A 20353-nucleotide genomic window follows, 5' to 3' on the forward strand; every position below is an offset into this window, starting at 1 on the left:
ACTTGTTACAACTACTAACTAGGTGGATGCTAGGAGAGGCTTCCCCAGCACTGCACTACCTGGTGCCATTCCACAAAGCTCCTGGGGACACCTCTGAGGCCCATTCTGCAGGAGGGGAGCCTGAGGTCTCTAGGAAGTGTGTAAACTGCTTGAGGGAGCAATACAATACTTGTTGCCAGGCCACAGGCAGGGTATTGACTGCAGGATCTCACTACTACCTCATTACCACCCAGGAAATAGCCATTATCACCTGTTTTTCAAATGAGGGGCCTCAGGGCTGAATTGCAAGGGCTCCTTTGGAGATTTCTTGGCCAAGCAGGGATTAGAATTCAGGCCCTGGGATGGCTGCAGTTTTTGTGGGTGGGTGGGGTTGTTTCTCCAGCCTACCTGAGGACTTCCATTGCCATCCACTGGTCCCATTCAGGCTGCAGTGGCCTTTGACCCCAAGTAGGTGTAGAATGGGCTCTAGGCTTCTGACTTCAGCCCCTGAGAGCCTGCCCTGGTGGGGGCGGAGTTGCAGGCTGGCTCCTCCCTGTGGCAGGGGGATTGCCTTATAAGCCCAAGAATGCAGCCCCACACTGGGATGAACAACTGGTGGCAGGCCTCTGCAGAGCTAAAAATGGCTGGCCTCGGTCTGGACCCCTGAACCACCTTGGTGGGTGCCTCAGCTGGTGACCACCAGGCCATGGCTCCAGTTGTAGGGTCACTTGTGGTGTACAGAGAACAAACTGCCTGCCCAGGGACAGTGAGGCCAGCCCTTGGGCCGGCGTCTCTGACTGTGGTCTAGGGGTTATAAGGGGTGGGGAATTTCTGTGCCCAATCCACCTGCCCAGAGAGGCCCACCCAGGCACCCAGTGGACAGGCAGCTGTTGGCAAGAAGCCCAGGACAAGCACCGCCCAGAGGGGGTCAGAAGGTTGTCCAGGCACTGCCCAGCCTGAGAGGGGCTGTAAGGTGGAGTCTGTCTGTGGGTGTTGGGCTTGATGGCCAGCGCAGGGAGGTGGTCACTGTTTTTCCCACAAACCTTTCCTCGGTTTCCCCTGACAACTGCCTTGCCAGCAGGGTAGCTAAGGGCAGTGGTCCTCCTACCATACACACCCACCCCTATACAATCCTCAAACCTTGCCAGCCATGAAAACCTACCCCACACCCCCTCCCTGGAAAAGTGCTGGCCACTGTGGCTGAGGAGCCTTGGGCCTTAGTTTTTTCATTGGTGGGGATGGGCAGCATAGTAGCCTGGGGGCTGGACTTCCAGATGTGGCCTATTGGGGGTACTCTTGGCTCCTTTGTCAGCAGCCCTAGCATGTGGATGAGGCCAACAGTTAATCCCAGCCTTATAGTTGGACCTGGGCCCTAGTGAGTGGGTGGGTAGGTGGGTGGGGTGGTCTTTTATGAGCTGGGCAGCCCTCTCCCTCTCCCCTGACCCCAGCATGGAGGGAGGAGGGAGGGGCTAGGGCTGGCTGTGGTCCCAGGCCTGGGAGATGAGGTAATGTCTGGGACTGGGGGGTTGGGCTGCTCAGTGGAGCCCTCAGGCTGACTCACCCCTTACCCCATGCAGTGTCCAGCCCCTCTGGCTCTTTTCCCCTCCTTGGTCCCTCTGGCCTCCTTGCTTCTCTTTCCAACCATCCCCCGCTCCCTTCCTGCCCTCCCAGCTCTCATGCTTTTCTCTCCACCTCTCTGACCACTCCCCTATCATTCATGTGCTTCCTGTCCTCACTCCCACTGTTAGGAAGGAAGTTGTCGGAACTCTGGGAGCCAGCTGCTCCTGCCCACCCCAAGACCCCCACTTCAGGCTCAGTCCATATCTCCCAGGAGCCAGCCCTGTGGGTAGGGAGTGGCTGGACCAGGTTTCCCTTCTACTGACTCACCATGACCTTGCGTAGGTCACTTCCCTTCAAGGGCGTTACTTCCCTATGCCCATTGTAAGGGGCTGGATTGAACTAAAGGTAACATAGGGAATCCAGGCTCCAAACCCAGCCAAGGAATCAGGGAGTTTTTCCAGTAGGCTGACCTCTGAGTTGGGCCCTAAAACTCACCAGAGTTGGCCTGGTGTATCAGAGCCTTAGAGTAGGGTCTGGGCCCTACCTCCTGCTAGCTGGGCAACTTGAGGCAAGTTACTTAACCTCTCTGTTTTCCTATATATGAAGTGGGTATAATCTCAGACTCCTTTCCACGGGGTTGTTGGAGGATTCAGTGTCAGTATGTGGCAATACTAGGTGCTCAGTAAATGTAAGCTGTGTTCGTACCACTTAGCAGGTGAAGAAGGAGTCACCCATGCCTTACCCTTCCAACCTCCCAAGCATGAAACAGCCATCAAACCCATCTCTCCCTTACTCCAGTGTTGTCAATCTCTGCATCTGGTCTCTTTGCCTCCCCTCTCTCTGCTTCAATTCAGTTTGTGTACCTGCACACCTGAGGAGCCTCCTGGGGCTTTGGGCAGCCTGTACCTCTGAAACCCTCCAACCCCCAGCTGTGAAGTATGAATCTCCCTTCTAGTTGTTCCCCACAGAAGCCTGCTCAATGCCAGGCTCAATGCCTCTGGCCAGGCATCCTGGGAGCTTAGACCCATGAACTGGGCTGCTGCTGAGGGCCCAGTGGGGTTCATCAGGGCCAAGTCTATCGGAGACCTGAGAAATAACCATAACCTAGGCCTTTAAACTGCTAATGGAACCTCCTAACCTCAAGGCCCAGTCCTGGTTCCTTCCCCTTGCCTTTGAGGCCTTCATAAGTGGACTCTCACCCCCTGGGTAGCACACACCACTCCTGTCACCAAGACCCACCATTTCTCAGAAGTCATCCCTGATGGTCTCAGCCCACACTGGGTGACCCTTCCATCCTGTTATTGCTCCTCATTTGCCACAGTAACCAGGGGTCCCCAACCAGAGCCCAAAGGATTGGGGAGAGGGTGAGTGGCAGTAGAAGGGCTTGAGGTGACACATTTACAGCCAAGAAGCCACAGCGACACCATGGGCCCCCTCAGGCATGCATTGTTCACTGGGACCTTGAAGACATGGAGCCTATTCCTGGCTCTCAGGGGATCCCGGCAGATCCCTGGTGGTGGCCCCGGCACAGGGTGCTGGGAGTGCAAGAGGTCAGTGAGAGCACCCAGGGGCGTCAGGGAGGAACTTGCCACATGCATAAGCCAGAGGACATGTCTGGTAGGTGGAACAGCCTGGGCAAGAGGCCAGTTGGAGCTGAGAAGTTTGGGGTTTAGCCTGAGGGTGGCAGCGTATTGACATCAGGGCAGTCTCTAGACCAGGGGTGGGCAAACTTTTTGACTCGAGGGCCACAATGGGTTCTTAAACTGGACCGGAGGGCCGGAACAAAAGCATGGATGGAGTGTTTGTGTGAACTAATATAAATTCAAAGTAAACATCATTACATAAAAGGGTACGGTCTTTTTTTTTTTTTTTAGTTTTATTCATTTCAAACGGGCCGGATGCGGCCCGCGCCGTAGTTTGCCCACGGCTGCTCTAGACTGTGGGGAGGGTCATGGAGGTGAATAACTAAATAGACGGGGTGATTGTGAAGCTCAGGTGAGCCCCACCCCTCCCAGATCTCTAGTATCCAGCAGCTGCCCACAATATGCCGAATGAAGAGGCCTCTGTGTCTGGAAGCGGGCAGCTCAGGCAGGCTGACTACTGTTGGCCTCAGTTTGGTTGGCAGTCTTTGTGCTCTCATGACCCACCTCTCTTCACAGCTCACGCCTGGAGGCAAAGCTGCACAGGCTGGGGTAGCTGTTGGCGACTGGGTGTTGAGTATCGGTGGCGAGAATGCTGGAGGCCTTACGCACATTGAAGCCCAAAACAAGATCCGAGCCTGTGGGGAGCACCTCAGCCTGGGTCTCAGCAGGTATAAGGGCTCTGACCCCCCTGGCAGGTGAGTTGCCTTTGGTCCTGGCTCTCTGTCACCCTTTCCTGTTCTCCTCCAGGGCCCAGCCGGCTCAGAGCAAACCTCGGAAGGTAGGCGACAGGGCCTGGGCCATCTGGGCGGGTGGGATTGGACTCCGGCTGGCCTGCTTTTCTTGCACAGCCGCCTCGGTACCCCCTTCCAGGGGTAAGGGGCAGAAGCTGGAGCCTGGGAGAGTGTGGGGAACTGGGAGTTGGGTCAGGGCTGCCCCACGCATCTCTGCCTGTCTGTCCACAATACCTCCACCAGGCTGTGCTGCTAGCTGCACTGGTGGGCTGAAATCATTGCTCCCAAATGGGCCCCTTGAAACCTGAGTCACCCCCTCCACTAAAGCCTCATCCAGACGTGTAGGGGCGGGGCTGGAGCACCACTGTCCTCTGCACCGGTGGGAGGGGGCGCCCCTTCCGCAGCTCTGGCCCAGGCCCCCTCCCATTCCCCCCTCCGCCCAGGCCCTGACCCCTGCCTCGGACTCCCCGCGGTACACCTTTGCACCCAGCACTTCCCTCAACAAGACAGCGTGGCCCTCCTGGGCGCCCCTGCTGGCTGACAGCACCCCACAGCAGAATGGGTATGTCAGCTTTGCCCGCCCACCACCCACGCTAAGTCCACCCGCTAAGCCCACCCGTTGCTGCTCTCTCTGCTCTGCACCCCAGCCCCGCTGGCACTGTGTGGCAGTGGCCCCTGGCGGCCCCAGGCGGGGGCTGCAGGTTTAAGGTCCCTCCTAGGGTGATATGGCTGCTGCCCAAGCACTGCCCTTCTGGGAGCTCTGAGCCAGGCAGCGCCCCCTGCTGGCACCCCGGGGTTAGGGTGTGGTGTTGGGCCCACTGAGCCTCAGACACTCAGTGCAGCCTTGCCCCTGGCCACTCTGACCCCGTGCTATCTTTCTTCTTCCCATGTATCTGTCCCTTTTTTCCTTTACCTGTCCCATCTGTCTATTTCCTTCACAGGTGCAGACCCCTGACAAGTCAGTGAGCCCCCTCTGCTTGTCCCTCTCTTCCTTCCTGTTGGCATTCTGGGTGGTGGCCCCTTCCTTCCCTGGCTCCCTCTCACTTATCTGCCCTACCCCCTCATTCACCCAGCAGGGTCCTGGCCTTGCCCTTACCCACTCTCCCATCACTGTAGCCCACATGCACAAATTCCAGGGAGGGGCTACCCCACTGGTTACCCCTGGCATGAGGTCCTGAGCCACACCCTCCCCACAGACAGCCGCTCCGACCGCTGGTCCCAGACGCCAGCAAGCAGCGGCTGATGGAAGACACGGAAGACTGGCGGCCACGGCCCGGAACGGGCCAATCCCGTTCCTTCCGCATCCTTGCCCACCTCACGGGCACCGAGTTCAGTAAGTGGCAGCCCAGGGCAGGGCATACTCTCCTCCTGGCCCCCAGCCTGGACCTGGGCTCAGCCAGAGCTGGCTAGGCACCCGGTGACCCTTTGCCAGGGCTCAGGGCTGGGCTAGCCCTCTGTTTTCTCTTGGTCAATGCCTGCCTCTGCTTTCTCAGTGCAAGACCCGGATGAGGAGCACCTGAAGAAGTCAAGGTAAAAGGGCAGGCACCAGTCCCTCTTTCTCATCTGCTGCCTCTCCCATTCCAGCCACCACCCTGTATCTGCTCCTGGGGGTCCCCAGCCAGGGCTCTCCATTCTCCTTTCTTCCCTTCCTTCCTCCTTTCTTTTTTCCCTTCATCTCTCCTTCCTTCGACTTCCTCCTCCTTCTCTCTCTGCCCCTCAGGGAAAAGTATGTCCTGGAGCTGCAGAGCCCACGCTACACCCGCCTCCAGGACTGGCACCACCAGCGCTCTGCCCACGTGCTCAACGTGCAGTCGTAGCCCGGCGCTGGCTGGCCAGCTGTCCTCTCTTGCCTCTCTTTCTCTTCCTCCTGCCCAGGGCACCCCTGGTGCCTCCAGCTTTTGCCTACCTGGCCCACCTCTTGTCTGCTCCTGTACTGAGCCTCCTGCTGGCCTGGCCCTGGCTGCCCACCTGGCACAGGCCCGGCTTCATCTGCCACTGCCTTCCCTCTGTGCCCTCTGGTACTACTGTCTACCAGGTCTGTGCTGGCTCGGGCATGGAAATAAACACTCAGTCCTCCTTTCTCTGCCTCTGTCTTTGTGGGCTTGGTTTGTGTTTTGGGTGTGGGGTATTAGTTTGTTTAGACCCAGTGTGGGCCCTGCCAGTCTGGGTCTCGGTGGGAGGTGGTACCTGACAAAGAGGGCCCTGCCTTCAGAGCTGGATCTTGGGGATGAGGAAGTCCCAAGAGCTGCCCTGGAAGCAAGATCCTTGCTCCACCTCCCAGCCCTGTACAACAGACAGGCCTGCTGCATCCTGGCTGGGAGAAGCTGCCTGACCCAGTCCTACCCATGGGACCTGGAGTCCGGCCCAGCAGCTCTCATGCACCCAGGCCTCTCCCATGGGGCCAACAGGACTGAGGTTGGGGGGTGGGGTCTTGTTAGGAGACCCAGCCGTGCAGTGCCTTGAATGGCAGATCTTGCAGCCAGGTGCCCAGGACAGAAGCCCCAGTCCCAGCCTCAGCTACACCCCAGGAACCCTGGCCTGGTGAGAGTGGGCTTGGGTCTGGGGAAGGGTGGGTGGCCTCCAGGTTATGGGGGTGGTGGGTCCCTCCAAGCTGCCCTGGGTTCTATCCCTGTCACTTGGGGTCACTGGGCACCCCCCGGAGCCACTTTCCTTGGCCCTGGCAGGCCCTACCACCCCCAGCCCTACCAGCCGCCCACCCTGGGCTGTGGACCCTGCATTTGCTGAGCGCTACGCCCCGGACAAGACGAGCACAGTGCTGACCCGGCACAGCCAGCCCGCCACACCCACGCCTCTGCAGAACCGCACCTCCATCGTGCAGGCAGCTGCTGGAGGGGGCACAGGAGGGGGCGGTGGCAGCAATGGCAAGACTCCTGTGTGCCACCAGTGCCACAAGGTCATCCGGTGGGTGCCCTGTTCCTTTCTTGTCCTGACGCCTTATCCTAGTGTCTTTCTGACCGCTGCTCCCCCATCTGTCTCTCCACTCATTTCAGCTGCCATTGCACAGGATAAAGACTCAGTTCCCATTTGGAGTGGGGGTAGGGACCTGACTTGGGTCCTCAGATTCTGAATCTTGCATCACTTTCCCCTCCCTCCCCACAGCAGTCTTTATCAGTGTCTGCCCCAGTGAAATGGAGGAAGTGCTGGCGATGCATCAGAGCTCACCCATAGACTGACTCCTCTCAGGCAGAGAAGGGCCTGCCCCTCCCAGCCCCTCTGCCTCTCTCCCTCCTGTTTGCTTGGTCTCTCTCTACTTAGCCTCTGCTCTGCAGACAGGCCAGGGGTCCCTCCTTCTCTGCACTGCTTCTGGGGTCCAACAGAGTCCCAAACCTCCCCCCAGAGTCAAAGTACAAGATTCTAGAGGCTTTCTAGTTCTCAGCTCAGCCCTGCTCTTGCCTCCTGTCGGCTCTGATGCTCTGCAGAGCATGGGACCTGTGGACCTCTCCCCAGGCCAGACGGAGCAGGCAAGCAGGATAGCATCCCCTCAGGTACCCACTGGTCTTCAGGACTCAGGGACACTCTAGGCCTTCTGCCCTGCAGGGCCCCAGTTCCTCAGGTTCATCTCATTGGGCCCAAGCCAGCAGCCCCACCCAGTATAACCCTCCTCCCTATTCCAACACTGCCCCCTTCATGTCATAAAGTGATACAGCTTCATTATTCTCCCTGTGTGACTGTGGGCAAGTCATCTCCCAAGCCTATTTTCTCCCTTCCTGGGGAAACGCAGAGAATGAACTTCCCCTTCAGGCTTCAGGCTCAGAATCGGTGTTCAGTAAACCCGCTTGGGCTCGGGCCAGGCGCTCCCACCTCATTTGTGTACTCTCCCTCTCACTGCCCTCACCTCCCACTCAGGGGCCGTTACCTGGTGGCACTGGGCCACGCATACCACCCCGAGGAGTTTGTGTGCAGCCAGTGTGGGATGGTCCTTGAAGAGGGCGGCTTCTTCGAGGAGAAGGGTGCCATCTTCTGCCCACCCTGCTATGACATGCGCTACGCACCCAGCTGTGCCAAGTGCAAGAAAAAGATCACAGGCGTGAGTGGGGTTGGCAGGTGGGTGGGAAGGTGCGTCTGACCCTGTTGGCATTGAGGGGCTCTATCTGCATGAGCCCTTTCGATCCGTAGCAGCATAATAAATGGGTTGCTCTGTTGGTCTCACTTTGCATTAGCCAGGATCCTTTTAACAATGACCGGAATCCTACTCAAAAGGGCTTGAGCAAGAGTGTATTGGCTCAGCCCTGGCAGGTTGCTCAGTGGTTAGAGCACCAGCCCATGCAACAAAGGGTTGTGGGTTCGATTCCTGGTCAAGGGCAAGGGCACCTACCTGGGTTGCAGGTTTGATCTCTGGTCTCCAGTTGGGTGTGTGCGGGAGGCAACCAATTGATGTTTCTCCCTCCCTCCCTTTCTCTCTTTCTAAAAATCAATGGAAAAAAATATCCTCTGGTGAGTATTAACAACAACAAAAAAGGGTGTATTGGCTCAAATAACTGGCAAGCCCAAGGGGTGCTAAATTTCAGGCCCAGCTGATGGCAGGTCCCGAGGTCATCAGGACTCTTCCTACTACTTGCCTCTGTTTCCATTGTTGGCTTCATTCCCAGCTTCTGTTCCCTAGAAGGCAGCAAAAATGGAGCCACAGCAGCTCCAGGTTACATCCCCAGCTTAGCACTGCAGAGTGAATGTCAGCTTCACTTCTGGGCCAGGTGATGCATCAAGAGTGCCAGTGCTGCTGCTCATCGGCCTGGCTTGCGTCACATGCCCATCCCTGACCCAAGTCCCGTGTCTCTGATTGGCCTGGCCTGGTGACACGGGCCCTGGAGCGGGAGTTGGCCGAGAATGGGGGAAGGCTGGTTCCCTGAATTAAAACTAGCATAATGTTCCCCGAAGAAGGGAAGTACATGTGGATCAGGTTGAAACAAGCTGTGGCTATGGCATTGCACTTGGCTGCAGTGACAGAAGAGCCCACTGCAGAGATTTAGTCATAAAAATTGCAGGGCTGGAATAGGATGCCTTTAGGCTTTTCCTGCCTTTTTGCTCTTAGCCTATAGACGTTTGTCCCCAAACTTACCCTATCATGGTTGCCAGGTGACTGTGCAAGGCCCCAGCCTTATATTCTTGCTGCAGACAGGAAGGAGGCAGAGGGGCAAATGGTATTTTTTTAATGAAGTATTGCCTTTTAACTCTGGAAGAAAAACCAGGAATGTGCATCTTCATCTCAGTAGTTAGAGCTGGGCACCTGGGCCGCAGAGCAAACTCATAAGAGCGTAAGACAAAAGAGAAGGGGGTTATTTGTGACAGTCTTTTGAGAGGCTGCTCCTCAGTGTCTGCACCCCTAATGTATGAGGAAATGAAGCCTCTGAGAGATGACTTGGTGTGCTTGAAGGACACGGGACTATTGAGTGGCAAAGCCAGAAACTCACACTCAAAAATTGTGATTCAAAATCTTAGTCTTACCACTGAGACTACACACTCAGCATAGCCTGGCCGGGTGTCCTGCGGGGCAACCGAGCTGCCACTGGAGCTGGCTTGGGACTTAGGTCAGCACGTGTCATGGCTCAGGGTGATGGGCTGCCTGCCTTCCCCTATTAGTTCTCTCTGGTAAGTGTGGCAGTGAACCCCATGCTGGGGACACCTTGTGAAGAGATAGGCATGTGTCCTGTCCCCAGGAGTTCACACTGGGGAAGGGAATGCGGAGGGTATCGGGCTGAAGGCAGAGCCAGGGAAAAGGGTACAGAACAGGCAGGGATGACAAGCTGAGGGGGTTACTGTTGTCCTTACGGAAACTCCTCAGAGCTCAGGAGCAAGATGCTTCACAGAGTTGGGGAACGAGTTGGGAACAGCCTCAGGCCCAGCTGACTCCAGCTTGGACTCATGCTTCTTATTTCTGGGTCCAGAGGCAGAGCTGCCAGCCGTAGCCAGAGAGCTCTGTGGTGATGCTCATACTAGGTTACCTTGACTGCAAGTGGTAGAGAATTCAAAATGATGGCAGCTTATTTCTCGCCTAAGAAAGTCCAGCCTGGCTGGTGTGGCTCTGTGGTTGAGTGTCGCCCTATGAACTAGGAGGTCATGGTTCGATTCCAGGTCGGGGCACATGCCCAGGTTGCAGGCTTGATCCCCAGTGTGGAGGGGGTGTATAAAGTAGTGGATCAGTGATTCTTTCATCATTGATGTTTCTGTCTCTCCCTCCTTTCCTCTCTCTGAAATAATTAAAAGCATATTTTTAAGAAAGTCCAGAGGTGGGCAGCCCGGGATTGGTAGAAGGATCCAGGCTCCTAGATCTTGTTACTTGGCCATTGTCTGCACAGGTTTACTTACCACTTACAGTCCATGGCTTCGGGCCTCAGCCAAAATCTTCACGTTCCAGCCGGCATGACGTTGGAAGGGAGGGAGGGAGGGATGGGGGGCCCATGTCAGCTCTCTTTAGAAGATGCTGCCACCCAGCCCTCTGCTTCCATTCCATTGGCCAGAACTCAGTCATATGACCCCACTGAGCTTCAAGGGAGGCTACAGTCCATGTGGGGCAGCCGTGTGCCCAGCAAAAAGAGGTTCCATCATTAGATGGGAGAATGGGACATTATCACAGTCTTCGTCATTATAGTGACAGGTCATGTGGCACTTACTGTGTGTAGGCATCCAGTTTCACAATCCTATGAAGTCAGTTTGGTTATTGCTTTCTGATAGATGAGGGAATTTTGTCCAAGATCACACCCATGTCCCTGCCAGAATAGGCCACATCCGTTTGACTCTTCTGGAAAATGGGCTGGATCCCAGGATCTCTTGAGCTGGGCATCTGGGTTTTCTGCTGGCGTTACACTGCCTCTCCCCCTGCCCCTCCCTCCAAGTCCTAGGTGGGCAGGTTTATCACCCAGGCCACAGATGAGGAGCCGAGGCTCACGGAACAGGCTGAGTCCTGGGTTCTGGAGTGAGCTTTGATGGCAGACTCTGCTCCTGCCCTGGCCCAGGCTGGTGGTTCCACAGAGTGGCCCTGTAGCCTCAGCTTCCCCTCTTGCCGGGATTCCAGGGCCTGGTAGACCCTAGGGAGCACCCTCATGCTCGATGGGACAGGAGGCTGACCTCTCCAACCTGCCATGGGCTGTGTACCCTGCCTGCGCCCAGCCCTGGAGACTTCCTGTCCTCAGAGCTCAGTGTGGAGAATGGGGAAAGGCACAGGGCAATTAAATTGTTCCAGTGGAGTTGGAGGGAAGCTCTGGAGGATGGGGGGACACATTAGAAAGAACTCGTTCTGATCTGGGACCCCATGCTCAAGGCTCACCACTCACTACCAGCCTCCCTCACCCTGGTAATCCAGCCACAGGTGTCCTCTGGCAGGAACACTAGCATTCTCTTTACCTCATTCTCATCTGGGACTCATGATTTCCTCAGGAACACCTTTCTTGATGCCCACCCTCCCACCAGGCTAGACACTGCACAATTTACTCACTACCCCCAGTCCTTTTTATCATGTCTTCCCCAGGTATGAACATGGGCTGGGACTGGGCTGTTTTGTTCATGCTTATTTTTAAATTTTTTAATATATTTTTTTTTATTTCAGAGAGGAATGGAGAGGGAGAGACAGAAATATCAATGATGATTGAGTCATTGATCGGCTGCCTCCTACACACCCCACACTTGGGATCGAGCTTGCAACCCGGGCATGTGCCCTGACTGGGAATCAAACCCCGACTTATGGTTCATAAGTTGACGCTCAACACCGCCTGGGCTGTTCATGCGTTATACTGTGCCCTTATGTAGGAGGTGGTCAGTAAACACTTGAAGGAGTGGCCTCTAACTTGAACTTAAAATGTGTAGGTATTAGCTCAGCCAGTGTTGCTTAATGGTTGAGTGTCAACCCATGAACCAGGAGATTCCTGGTCAGGGCACTTGCCTGGGTTGCTGGCTTGATCCCCAGCCAGGGTATGCAGGAGGCAGCTGATCAGCGATTCTCATTCATGTTTCTCTCCCTCTCCCTTTCTCTGAAATCAATAAATAAATATAAAAAATATATATTTTTTAAATGTGTAGGAATTAACTTGGAGAAGGATCAGGGACAGTGCTGCAGGCAGAAGGAATAACTTGTGTCACAAGGTGACACCCGGGAAAGTGTGAGTTGAGGTAGAAGAGGTGGCAGGGCTGTGTTAGGAGTTTGGAGCTGGGGGGGCTGGTGAGGTTAGGTGTGCCTCAGCAAGCCTCCCAGGCAGGGAGAGACACCTAGATGGGGGTGGGGGGTGGGCTGAGGCTGCTGGGGTCAGGGGCATGGGGGTGGGAGAAGCAGACAGATTTAGGAAACGGGGTAAAATAGACAGTTCTGCTCACAGGTCCTTGTGAATACCAGCGGAAGCTGCCTTCCTGCCATGTACCCACATCCCGCTGGAGCCCCTGTCCTATCGTAGGCAGTGGTGGGAAGAGCCAGCTTTGGAGTCAACGAGACGGGCACAAGACCCATTTCTGCCGTCTTTTGGGGGCATGTCGCTTTCTCTGGGCAGTGAGTCCTGCCCAGGTGGTTGTGATGTGATGTAAGATGTGACATAGAAGTTGTGGAGGGCAGAGATGGTATATCTGAGACCTAGATGCTGGCCACCCTCAGATCTAGCTTGGCCCATACTCTTCCATTTTTATTTTATTATTATTTTTTAAAATCCTCATCCGAGGATATTTTTCCATTGATTTTTAGAGAGAGCGGAAGAGAGGGGGAAGGACAGAAATATCGATATGAGAGAAACACATTGATTGGTTGCCTCCTTGCATGAGCCCCAACCAGGGCCCGGGCAGGGGTTGGAGGGGGGGGACTGCAACCAAGATACATGCCCTTGCCCTTGCCGGTTTGGCTCGGTGGATAGAGTGTTGGCCTGTGGACTAAAGGGTCCCAGGTTCGATTCCGGCCAAGGGCACGTGCCGGTGTTGCCGGCTCGATCCCCCCCGTAGGGGGCGTGCAGGAGGCAGCTAGTCAATGATTCTCTCTCATCATTGATGTTTCTAACTCTCTATCTCTGTCCCTTCCTCTCTGAAATCAATAAAAAATATATATTAAAAAAAAAAGGTACAAGTCCTTGACTGGAATCGAACCTAGGACCCTTTGGTCTGCAGGCTGACGCTCTATCCACTGAAGCAAACCGTGAGGGCCACTCTTCCATTTTTAAATAAATGTGTGAACCCATGTTATCAGAGTGGGCCTCATGGAGAAGGTGACATTTCAGCAGAAACTTGAAAGAGGTGAGGGCTGAACCTTGCAGATATCAGGGCAGCAGAGCAATCCAGGCAGAGGGGCAGCTGGTGTGAAGCCCCAAGATGGTGTGTGGTGCACTGACCATGGGCGAGAGTCTACTAGTATGTAGAGGCAGCAGAGGGACAGGAGCTAGACCTGCTGGCCTCTGGGCCCTTCACAGGGGTCTGGCTTTTGCTCAGAGAAATGTGGAGCAGGCAGGGATTCCAGCAGAGGGGATGTGGCCTGGCTCAGGTTAACATCAGCCTGTAGGAGCAGAGGGAGAAGTGCAGACGCTGGTTTTATGGGGTCACCTCGCCAGAGATGTCCAAGGCTCACACCCTGCACGAGGGAGGCTGTGCGCAGTGGTCAGGATCTGGATGCATGGTGAAGGTGGGCCCAACAGGATTCCCTAGTGGACCTGATACAGGGTGTGAGAGGGTAATTTGGCCTGTGCAGGTGGAAGGATGAAGTGGGGAAGGGTGGGTGACAGCTGTGGGAGGAGCAGGTTAGGGGTACGGAGATTGGGAGCTGAGCTTTGGACATGTCAAGTCAGAGGCATAGTGGACGTCACCAGGAGACCTCAGGGTAGGAGATAGGGAGTGGGAGGGAGATGTCACATTTACCGTGGGAAGGAGTGGGCTGAGCTGCCAGTTGACTGTCATTTCCTCCCAGGAAATCATGCATGCCCTGAAGATGACTTGGCACGTGCATTGCTTCACCTGCACAGCCTGCAAGACACCCATTCGGAACAGGGCCTTCTACATGGAAGAAGGGGTGCCCTACTGTGAGCGAGGTAAGAAATAGAGGGGAGGGCCGCCCGGCTGGTGTTGCTCAATGGTTAAGCATTGACCCATGAACCTAGAGATCCCAGGTTTGATTCCCGGTTAGGGCACATGCCCAGGGTTGCGGGCTTAATCCCCGTTAGGTGGTGTGCAGGAGGTAGCCAATAGATGTGATGTTTCTCATCGGTGTTTTTATCCCTCTCCCTTCTCTCTCTAAAATAAAAAAAAAACAAAACAGCCCTTGCTGGTTTGGCTCAGTGGATAGAGCATTGGCCTGCGGACTGAAGGGTCCCAGATTCGATTCTGGTCAAGGGCACATGCCCGGGTTGCAGGCTCAGTCCCCAGTAGAGGGTGTGCAGGAGGTAGCCGGTCGATGATTCTCTCTTGTCATTGATGTTTCTATCTCTCTCTCCCTCTCCCTTCCTCTCTGAAATCAATAAAAATATATTTAAATAAATAAGTCAATAAAATCAATAAAAACATTTTTTAAAAAGGAAATAAGGGGCAGGGCCAGGCAAAGGGGGCGTGGCCAATGCAGGTGAGAACCCAGCTCCTTCTTCCTCTCTGCCTCCATCCCTCCCAGACTATGAGAAGATGTTTGGCACAAAATGCCGAGGCTGTGACTTCAAGATCGACGCCGGGGACCGCTTCCTGGAGGCCCTGGGCTTCAGCTGGCATGACACGTGCTTTGTGTGTGCGGTGAGTGCCCCCTCAGTCCTGGGTTCCCCCCGCACCCTGTTCACCAGCTTTCCTCCACTGCCTGCCTCTGGGATTCATGAGAGGTCGGGAAGGGGCTTTTCTGGCTACTCCAACCCCAAGTGACTGGACCCTGGCTGTCCCCAGATATGTCAGATCAACCTGGAAGGAAAGACTTTCTACTCCAAGAAGGACAAACCCCTTTGCAAGAGCCATGCCTTCTCCCACGTGTGAGCCCTTCCAGCCCACGGCTGCCTCTCCCTGCCCAGCTGAAGGGGTCACTGTTTCTGGAGTTATCCCACCAGATTTCTGGGTCGGGTTGGCAAAGGTCACCCCAATCCTGACCCCTGGCCCGAGCCTGGGGTTCCATGGGCCCTGCCTCACCCCCTTTATCTCCCTCACTCCCTCCACCACCATTGCACACGGTGCTGGCCACACCGGCCCCTGTTCACATCCAGTGCCACAATAAACCTGTATCCAGTTGTGTGCTGTGTGCGCTTCCTCTCTATGCATGAGGAGTGGTGGGATTTGAGGCAGGTATCAGGGTAGAGATTAAGCTGGTTTCTTAGGGCTAACCATCCTAGTGGTCCTTGTGATGGGGACAAGGAAGTCTCTTGGTCAGCCAGAGGAGAGGAAGGGGGATTCCATATGCTGGGCCACGGTACCCACAGAAGGGGGATCCTGGTCCAGCCTGGTGTGGAGCTCAGAGAAGAGTTGAAATGGGAGGCTCACTTCTGCCTGGTACCTGGACACCTGGAGACTCTGGTGTTGGCCTTACCTATGTGGGGGCTCTTGCTTCTTACTCATGCCCGCCACCACCCTAGGGGGATTGTCATCTCTCCGGCCCGAAGCCTGGACTGGAAAGGGACTGAGGAGAGGGCCCAAACTAGGCCAGGACCACGCAGCATATCCATGGCCACCTGTCCTCCAGGCTCCTTGGCATGAACATCTGAAGTTGTTGGTGTTCTCAATAACTTGGGCCCCTCCCCTTTAAGAGAAGAGAAGGGTCTGTTCTCTTGAGGACCGTGGGCAATGAGTACAGGGCTTCCTGTGTTATTTTCATGATGTCTTGTCAGTGCCTGGCGCATAGTGGAAGGCCAAAAAATGTTCGTTGAAAGACTGAATGAGGTGCCTGTGAAACATTTAGGAGACATTCAGGGAGCAGCTGAAGATTCAAGTCTGGATTCACCTTGGGTTCAATTCTGGAATGAGTTTGGGACAGGTCTGGGGCAGTCATCACAGATGTTTCTAACTGATGCCTGTGGACGGCTGGGAGCTGGACCCAGGCAGGTCTACCAAGAGAAAAGCAGGAGGGATACGGGTTTTCTTTCAACATAGACGTCCGGAGCATATTAAACAGTATCTTCCACTTCCACGGTGAAATGTATTCTCTACCATTTCTCTTGAACCATGAAGCCCTCAGTCCACACTTGGTTTCCATGGATACAAGCGAGTAAGATCACAGGGGTGGATGGTGAGTGCTGCTGGGAGTCCTCTGGGGAGAGGCTTCTCCCAGGCAGCCACCCTCAGCCTCAACCTCGCGCTGCCACATGGTAATGCCAGCTGTGGCCAGATCTGCCAGTTTATAAACAGCATCCAGAGATCCAGACCTTTATGTGAAATCTGTTTTTTTAATGTTGGCAACTAAGATTTCATTTTAAAATCCTATTTAAAAAAATAATAAACGTGGGCCAAGTGCAGTGTGAGGCCAGCCAGGGCCCCAGCATAGATAAGAGAGGAGAGCCCAGGAAGCACCAGCATCACAGCTCTGGGCAGAGGAAGCAGGAGCCGCCAAAGACCAGAGCTGTAGGTCTGGTGGGGTGGTGGGGTGGCTGGGGCTGGGCAGGAGTGTTTCCAGAAACTGCCAACAGTGTCAAGCAGGCAGATAAGCCAGGCGTCCAAAGGCGTTTCGCAACAAGGTAACATTTGGCCAGATCAGTTTAGCTGAGAGCTGGGCCACTGCCTGGGTTAGAGGAACAAGGGGGTGGGGGGAGGATGTAGAAGGAGTGTGCAGACAAGAGAGTGCAGACAGCTCTCTGAAGGCTGGGCTGTGGTGGCCAGGAGGACCACTCACTCAGCTGAGTGCCAAGAGGGGTGGAGGGAGGAAGCTGGGAAGGTGTCTGCCAAGGGAAGGTGGGAGAATGTAAGGGGAAAGTGAAGAGCAGAGAGCTGGGGCTGAACCTCAGAAAGAGGGGCTCGCCTAGATGGAAGGAAATAAAAACAAGCATGGGGTACCTGTTCTGAATGGTCACCTCTGCCAGCACCCACAGAGCAATCACTCAATTTCATCTAATCCTCAAAATGCACTTAAGAGAAATCTCATCAATGGCATGTTTCAGGTAAGGGACCGGAGGCTCAGAGAGGGAAAGTAGCCTGTCCAGAACCACCAGCCAGAATGGCCCAGATCTGCGGGGCCAAGCATCGAAGGGTCTGCTCCTCACTGCACCTCAGGCTGTCCCCACCTCAGAATTGCAGGGATCACGGTGTTCCAAAGCTGGATGCAGGCTGGGGGATGGTGACTGGGAAATGTCCCGGTGTCAGGCAGGGGGGCCATTAGCACCCTTGGAGATTCAGTCTCCCCAGCTGAGGGGGCAGAGCCCAGGGCAGGGTCTGAGTGGGCAACTGGAAAGACAGCCAGCAGGAGAGAGGCTTTTTCCAGCTCCGAGCGGCTGGAGCGCATTTGAAGTCAGCAGGGAGAGGCAGTGGAGGGCAAGCAACTGTTTCACCAGATACAGAGAACAGAGGCAGGAACTGGTGACTGGTGCTGCCTCCTCAGTGCTGCTGGCCTCGGAACACACACAGGTGCACACAGCCCTGCGGAGCCCTCCGTGCGGCCATGCAACGGGAAGTTTGCTGAGGCCGTGGGCTAAGGGGCGCAGCAGCCACACTGAGTCCAAAGCCAACCCTGAGAGTGGAGGTGGGCTCCTCCCCAGTTGGTGGTGGTGCTGGGGGAGGTAGAGTTCAGGGGAGCTGAGAGGACAAGCAGAAGCTTGCTGGGAGCCTGAGGAGAACTTGGCAGGTGGGGACATTGTGCAGTGGGGTCACTACAGAGTGCTCAGGGAGGGCACCAGGACGAGCCTGGGTGCCAATCAAAGCTGGGGGACTAGAAGGTCAACTCACCTTCTTGCCACTGACAAAAGTGACCATTACTTGGGGACTGAGTAGATCAGGAAGGACTCTTTCAACTGCAATTCAAACTAGTTTCATTAGAAACAGAATTTATCTCATTTAACTGAAAGGTTAATGACTTCAGATTTGGTGGGATCTGGTACCATGGGTGTTATTAGGAGTTTCTATTCATCTCTCTGCACGACTTTCCTCAGTGCTGGCTTTTTTCTCAGGAGGCTCTTCCCATCATTGGCAAAGACACCCCTCAGCCAGCTCTAGGCCCACATCCTGCCAGCTCAGCAGCCCCAGTGGAGCCTTTCTTAATGATTCCAGATCAGTCACTGAACCCCTTGGCTTTCTGACTGTTCAGTGAGGTGACTGCTGCTGGACCCTCAGGCTGGAACCAGCTAGATCAGGGCCAGAACAGAGGTCACTTCCCATGAGTCCCCTCAGAGACTGTCTGATCAACTATGCTTCACTTTGTCCTGGTTCCTGGAATAGACCATTGCCCACAAGCAAGCATTTTCCTCTTATCTGGGGAGGGTCACACCCTAATACCCCATCCATCCTGCCCTTTCCTGTATGAGTAACCCCTTAGTGTCTGCCCCTCGGCACACCTCATCCTGCCGCCGCCCAAGGTGCATCTCATCTGTAAGTTCCCTTAATAAACTCGTGCTATAATGTAGAGTTGTCAGCCTCTTTCTTCAGTCTCTCAGCCTTAAGGAATTTTATGTAACATGGATGCTACTGCACTGGATACACTTCCTCCTTGTCCAGGACACCTACTCCCTGACTCCTGCCCTACACCCTCTAGCTGGCTATAGCCTGAGGAGCGACATCTGACTAAATTCCAGGCCAGGCTAGCCGCTACATGTGGAAGGGGAAGTGAGGAGGGTATGTGGTGTGCTGCAGTGACGTGGGTTCCCATGCAGATGTTATCACTCAACAGCTGTATGCCTCAGGCTGAGGCCCAGCCTTTCTTAATGATTCCAGATCAGTCACTGAACCCCTTGGCTTTCTGACTGTTCAGTGAGGTGACTGCTGCTGGACCCTCAGGCTGGAACCAGCTAGATCAGGGCCAGAACAGAGGTCACTTCCCATGAGTCCCCTCAGAGACTGTCTGATCAACGCTCCCCTATGCTTCACTTTGTCCTGGTTCCTGGAATAGACCATTGCCCACAAGCAAGCATTTTCCTCTTATCTGGGGAGGGTCACACCCTAATACCCCATCCATCCTGCCCTTTCCTGTATGAGTAACCCCTTAGTGTCTGCCCCTCGGCACACCTCATCCTGCCGCCGCCCAAGGTGCATCTCATCTGTAAGTTCCCTTAATAAACTCGTGCTATAATGTAGAGTTGTCAGCCTCTTTCTTCAGTCTCTCAGCCTTAAGGAATTTTATGTAACATGGATGCTACTGCACTGGATACACTTCCTCCTTGTCCAGGACACCTACTCCCTGACTCCTGCCCTACACCCTCTAGCTGGCTATAGCCTGAGGAGCGACATCTGACTAAATTCCAGGCCAGGCTAGCCGCTACATGTGGAAGGGGAAGTGAGGAGGGTATGTGGTGTGCTGCAGTGACGTGGGTTCCCATGCAGATGTTATCACTCAACAGCTGTATGCCTCAGGCTGAGGCCCAACATCCCTCTGCCTACTTGTCCCAGGTCCCTTAAGCCCTGCGGTGGGCTCTCCTCCCTCTCCCAAACCCTCTGACCTTGCTCCAAGTGTGGGCTGTGGAGAAACTGCCAGGGCCAGGGGTCCATGGGCATAGTGGGCACAGAGTTTCCCAGGCAGGGGTCTGGGAAAATGTTTTGAATTTTAAGAGGGTTGTCCTCTCAAGCACTGGCAACTGCTCCTGGAGACCAATCACACACTACTTACTCTCTTATTCGTCTTGGCCAACTCAGAAGTCAGATGCTACTTCCAGAAGGAAGTCTACTCTGGGAGGCTTGAGGCTCAGGGACAAGGCAAAGGATTTCCTTGGCTGGTTCCAGGGCCCAGGAGGCAGCTGGTCGGGAGGGGGGCTCCGCGTAGGGGTGGGGCAGAGGTGGTGGAAGAGGATGGCAATGCTGGGGTAATGATGTGAGCTGGGGCTGGGAATGGTCAAGGAGGCCGGGATGGAGGGGTGTGTTTGAAAACTGGGATCAAAATGGGAACAGGATAGGCTGGACTGAGGAGGGTGCAGCTAGGGATGGGGATTCGTGAATTGGGGCGGGGGGAGGTGCATGTTAAGCGTGGAGTTGGGAATGAGGCTGGAGCTGCTGGGATGGTAAAGAAATGGGGCTGGATTTGGGGTTGGGATGCAGATGGCAATGGACAGTGACCGTGGTGGACTAGGAATGGGCCTTTCAGAGGTGGGGCTGGGTAGCAGATGGGGGTGTGTGCTTTGGGGCTGGGGGCTGGGGGTAGGGATGGAGCAGGGATGGGGATGAGGCCCGGATAGAGAGAAATTAAGCAAGGAATGGGGCTGGGCCGGCTTGAAGTGAAGTGGATTTGGGATTGGCACTGGGAGCTGATAAGAATGAAACTGAGTTGGTGGGGTTGGGGCTGGGGCTGCGGAAGAGGGTGAGCACCTGGGCTGGGGCCACGGTAGGTGAGGGTTTGGGACGCGGGTGGGACAGGCCGGGAGAGCGGAGGGGCAG

General features: G+C 55.2%; 1 protein-coding gene across 4 annotated transcripts in view; it reads left to right on the top strand.

Annotated features, from left to right (window-relative positions):
• PDLIM7 (PDZ and LIM domain 7 (enigma)) overlaps positions 1-15087 on the top strand; it is a 16098-nt gene extending 1011 nt beyond the window's left edge. Inside the window, exons 3-13 of one of the 4 annotated variants that reach the window (XM_005865485.2) lie at positions 3699-3850; positions 3930-3960; positions 4357-4475; positions 5110-5246; positions 5407-5443; positions 6393-6454; positions 6598-6835; positions 7781-7961; positions 13797-13917; positions 14490-14605; positions 14750-15087. In XM_005865485.2, the coding sequence (XP_005865547.1) occupies positions 3699-3850; positions 3930-3960; positions 4357-4475; positions 5110-5246; positions 5407-5443; positions 6393-6454; positions 6598-6835; positions 7781-7961; positions 13797-13917; positions 14490-14605; positions 14750-14836 (1281 nt within the window). In that variant the 3' untranslated portion in view covers positions 14837-15087. Of the gene's footprint in view, positions 1-3698; positions 3878-3929; positions 3961-4356; positions 4476-4854; positions 4872-5109; positions 5247-5406; positions 5444-5633; positions 5995-6392; positions 6455-6597; positions 6836-7780; positions 7962-13796; positions 13918-14489; positions 14606-14749 lie in introns of those variants that run through there. The other 3 variants (XM_005865486.2, XM_005865487.2, XM_005865488.2) reach the window with 3 other exon arrangements.
• Positions 15088-20353: the final 5266 nt, after the last annotated feature.

This window comes from Myotis brandtii, unplaced genomic scaffold, assembly GCF_000412655.1.
Source record: "Myotis brandtii unplaced genomic scaffold, ASM41265v1 scaffold208, whole genome shotgun sequence".
NCBI classification, from domain to species: domain Eukaryota; kingdom Metazoa; phylum Chordata; class Mammalia; order Chiroptera; family Vespertilionidae; genus Myotis; species Myotis brandtii.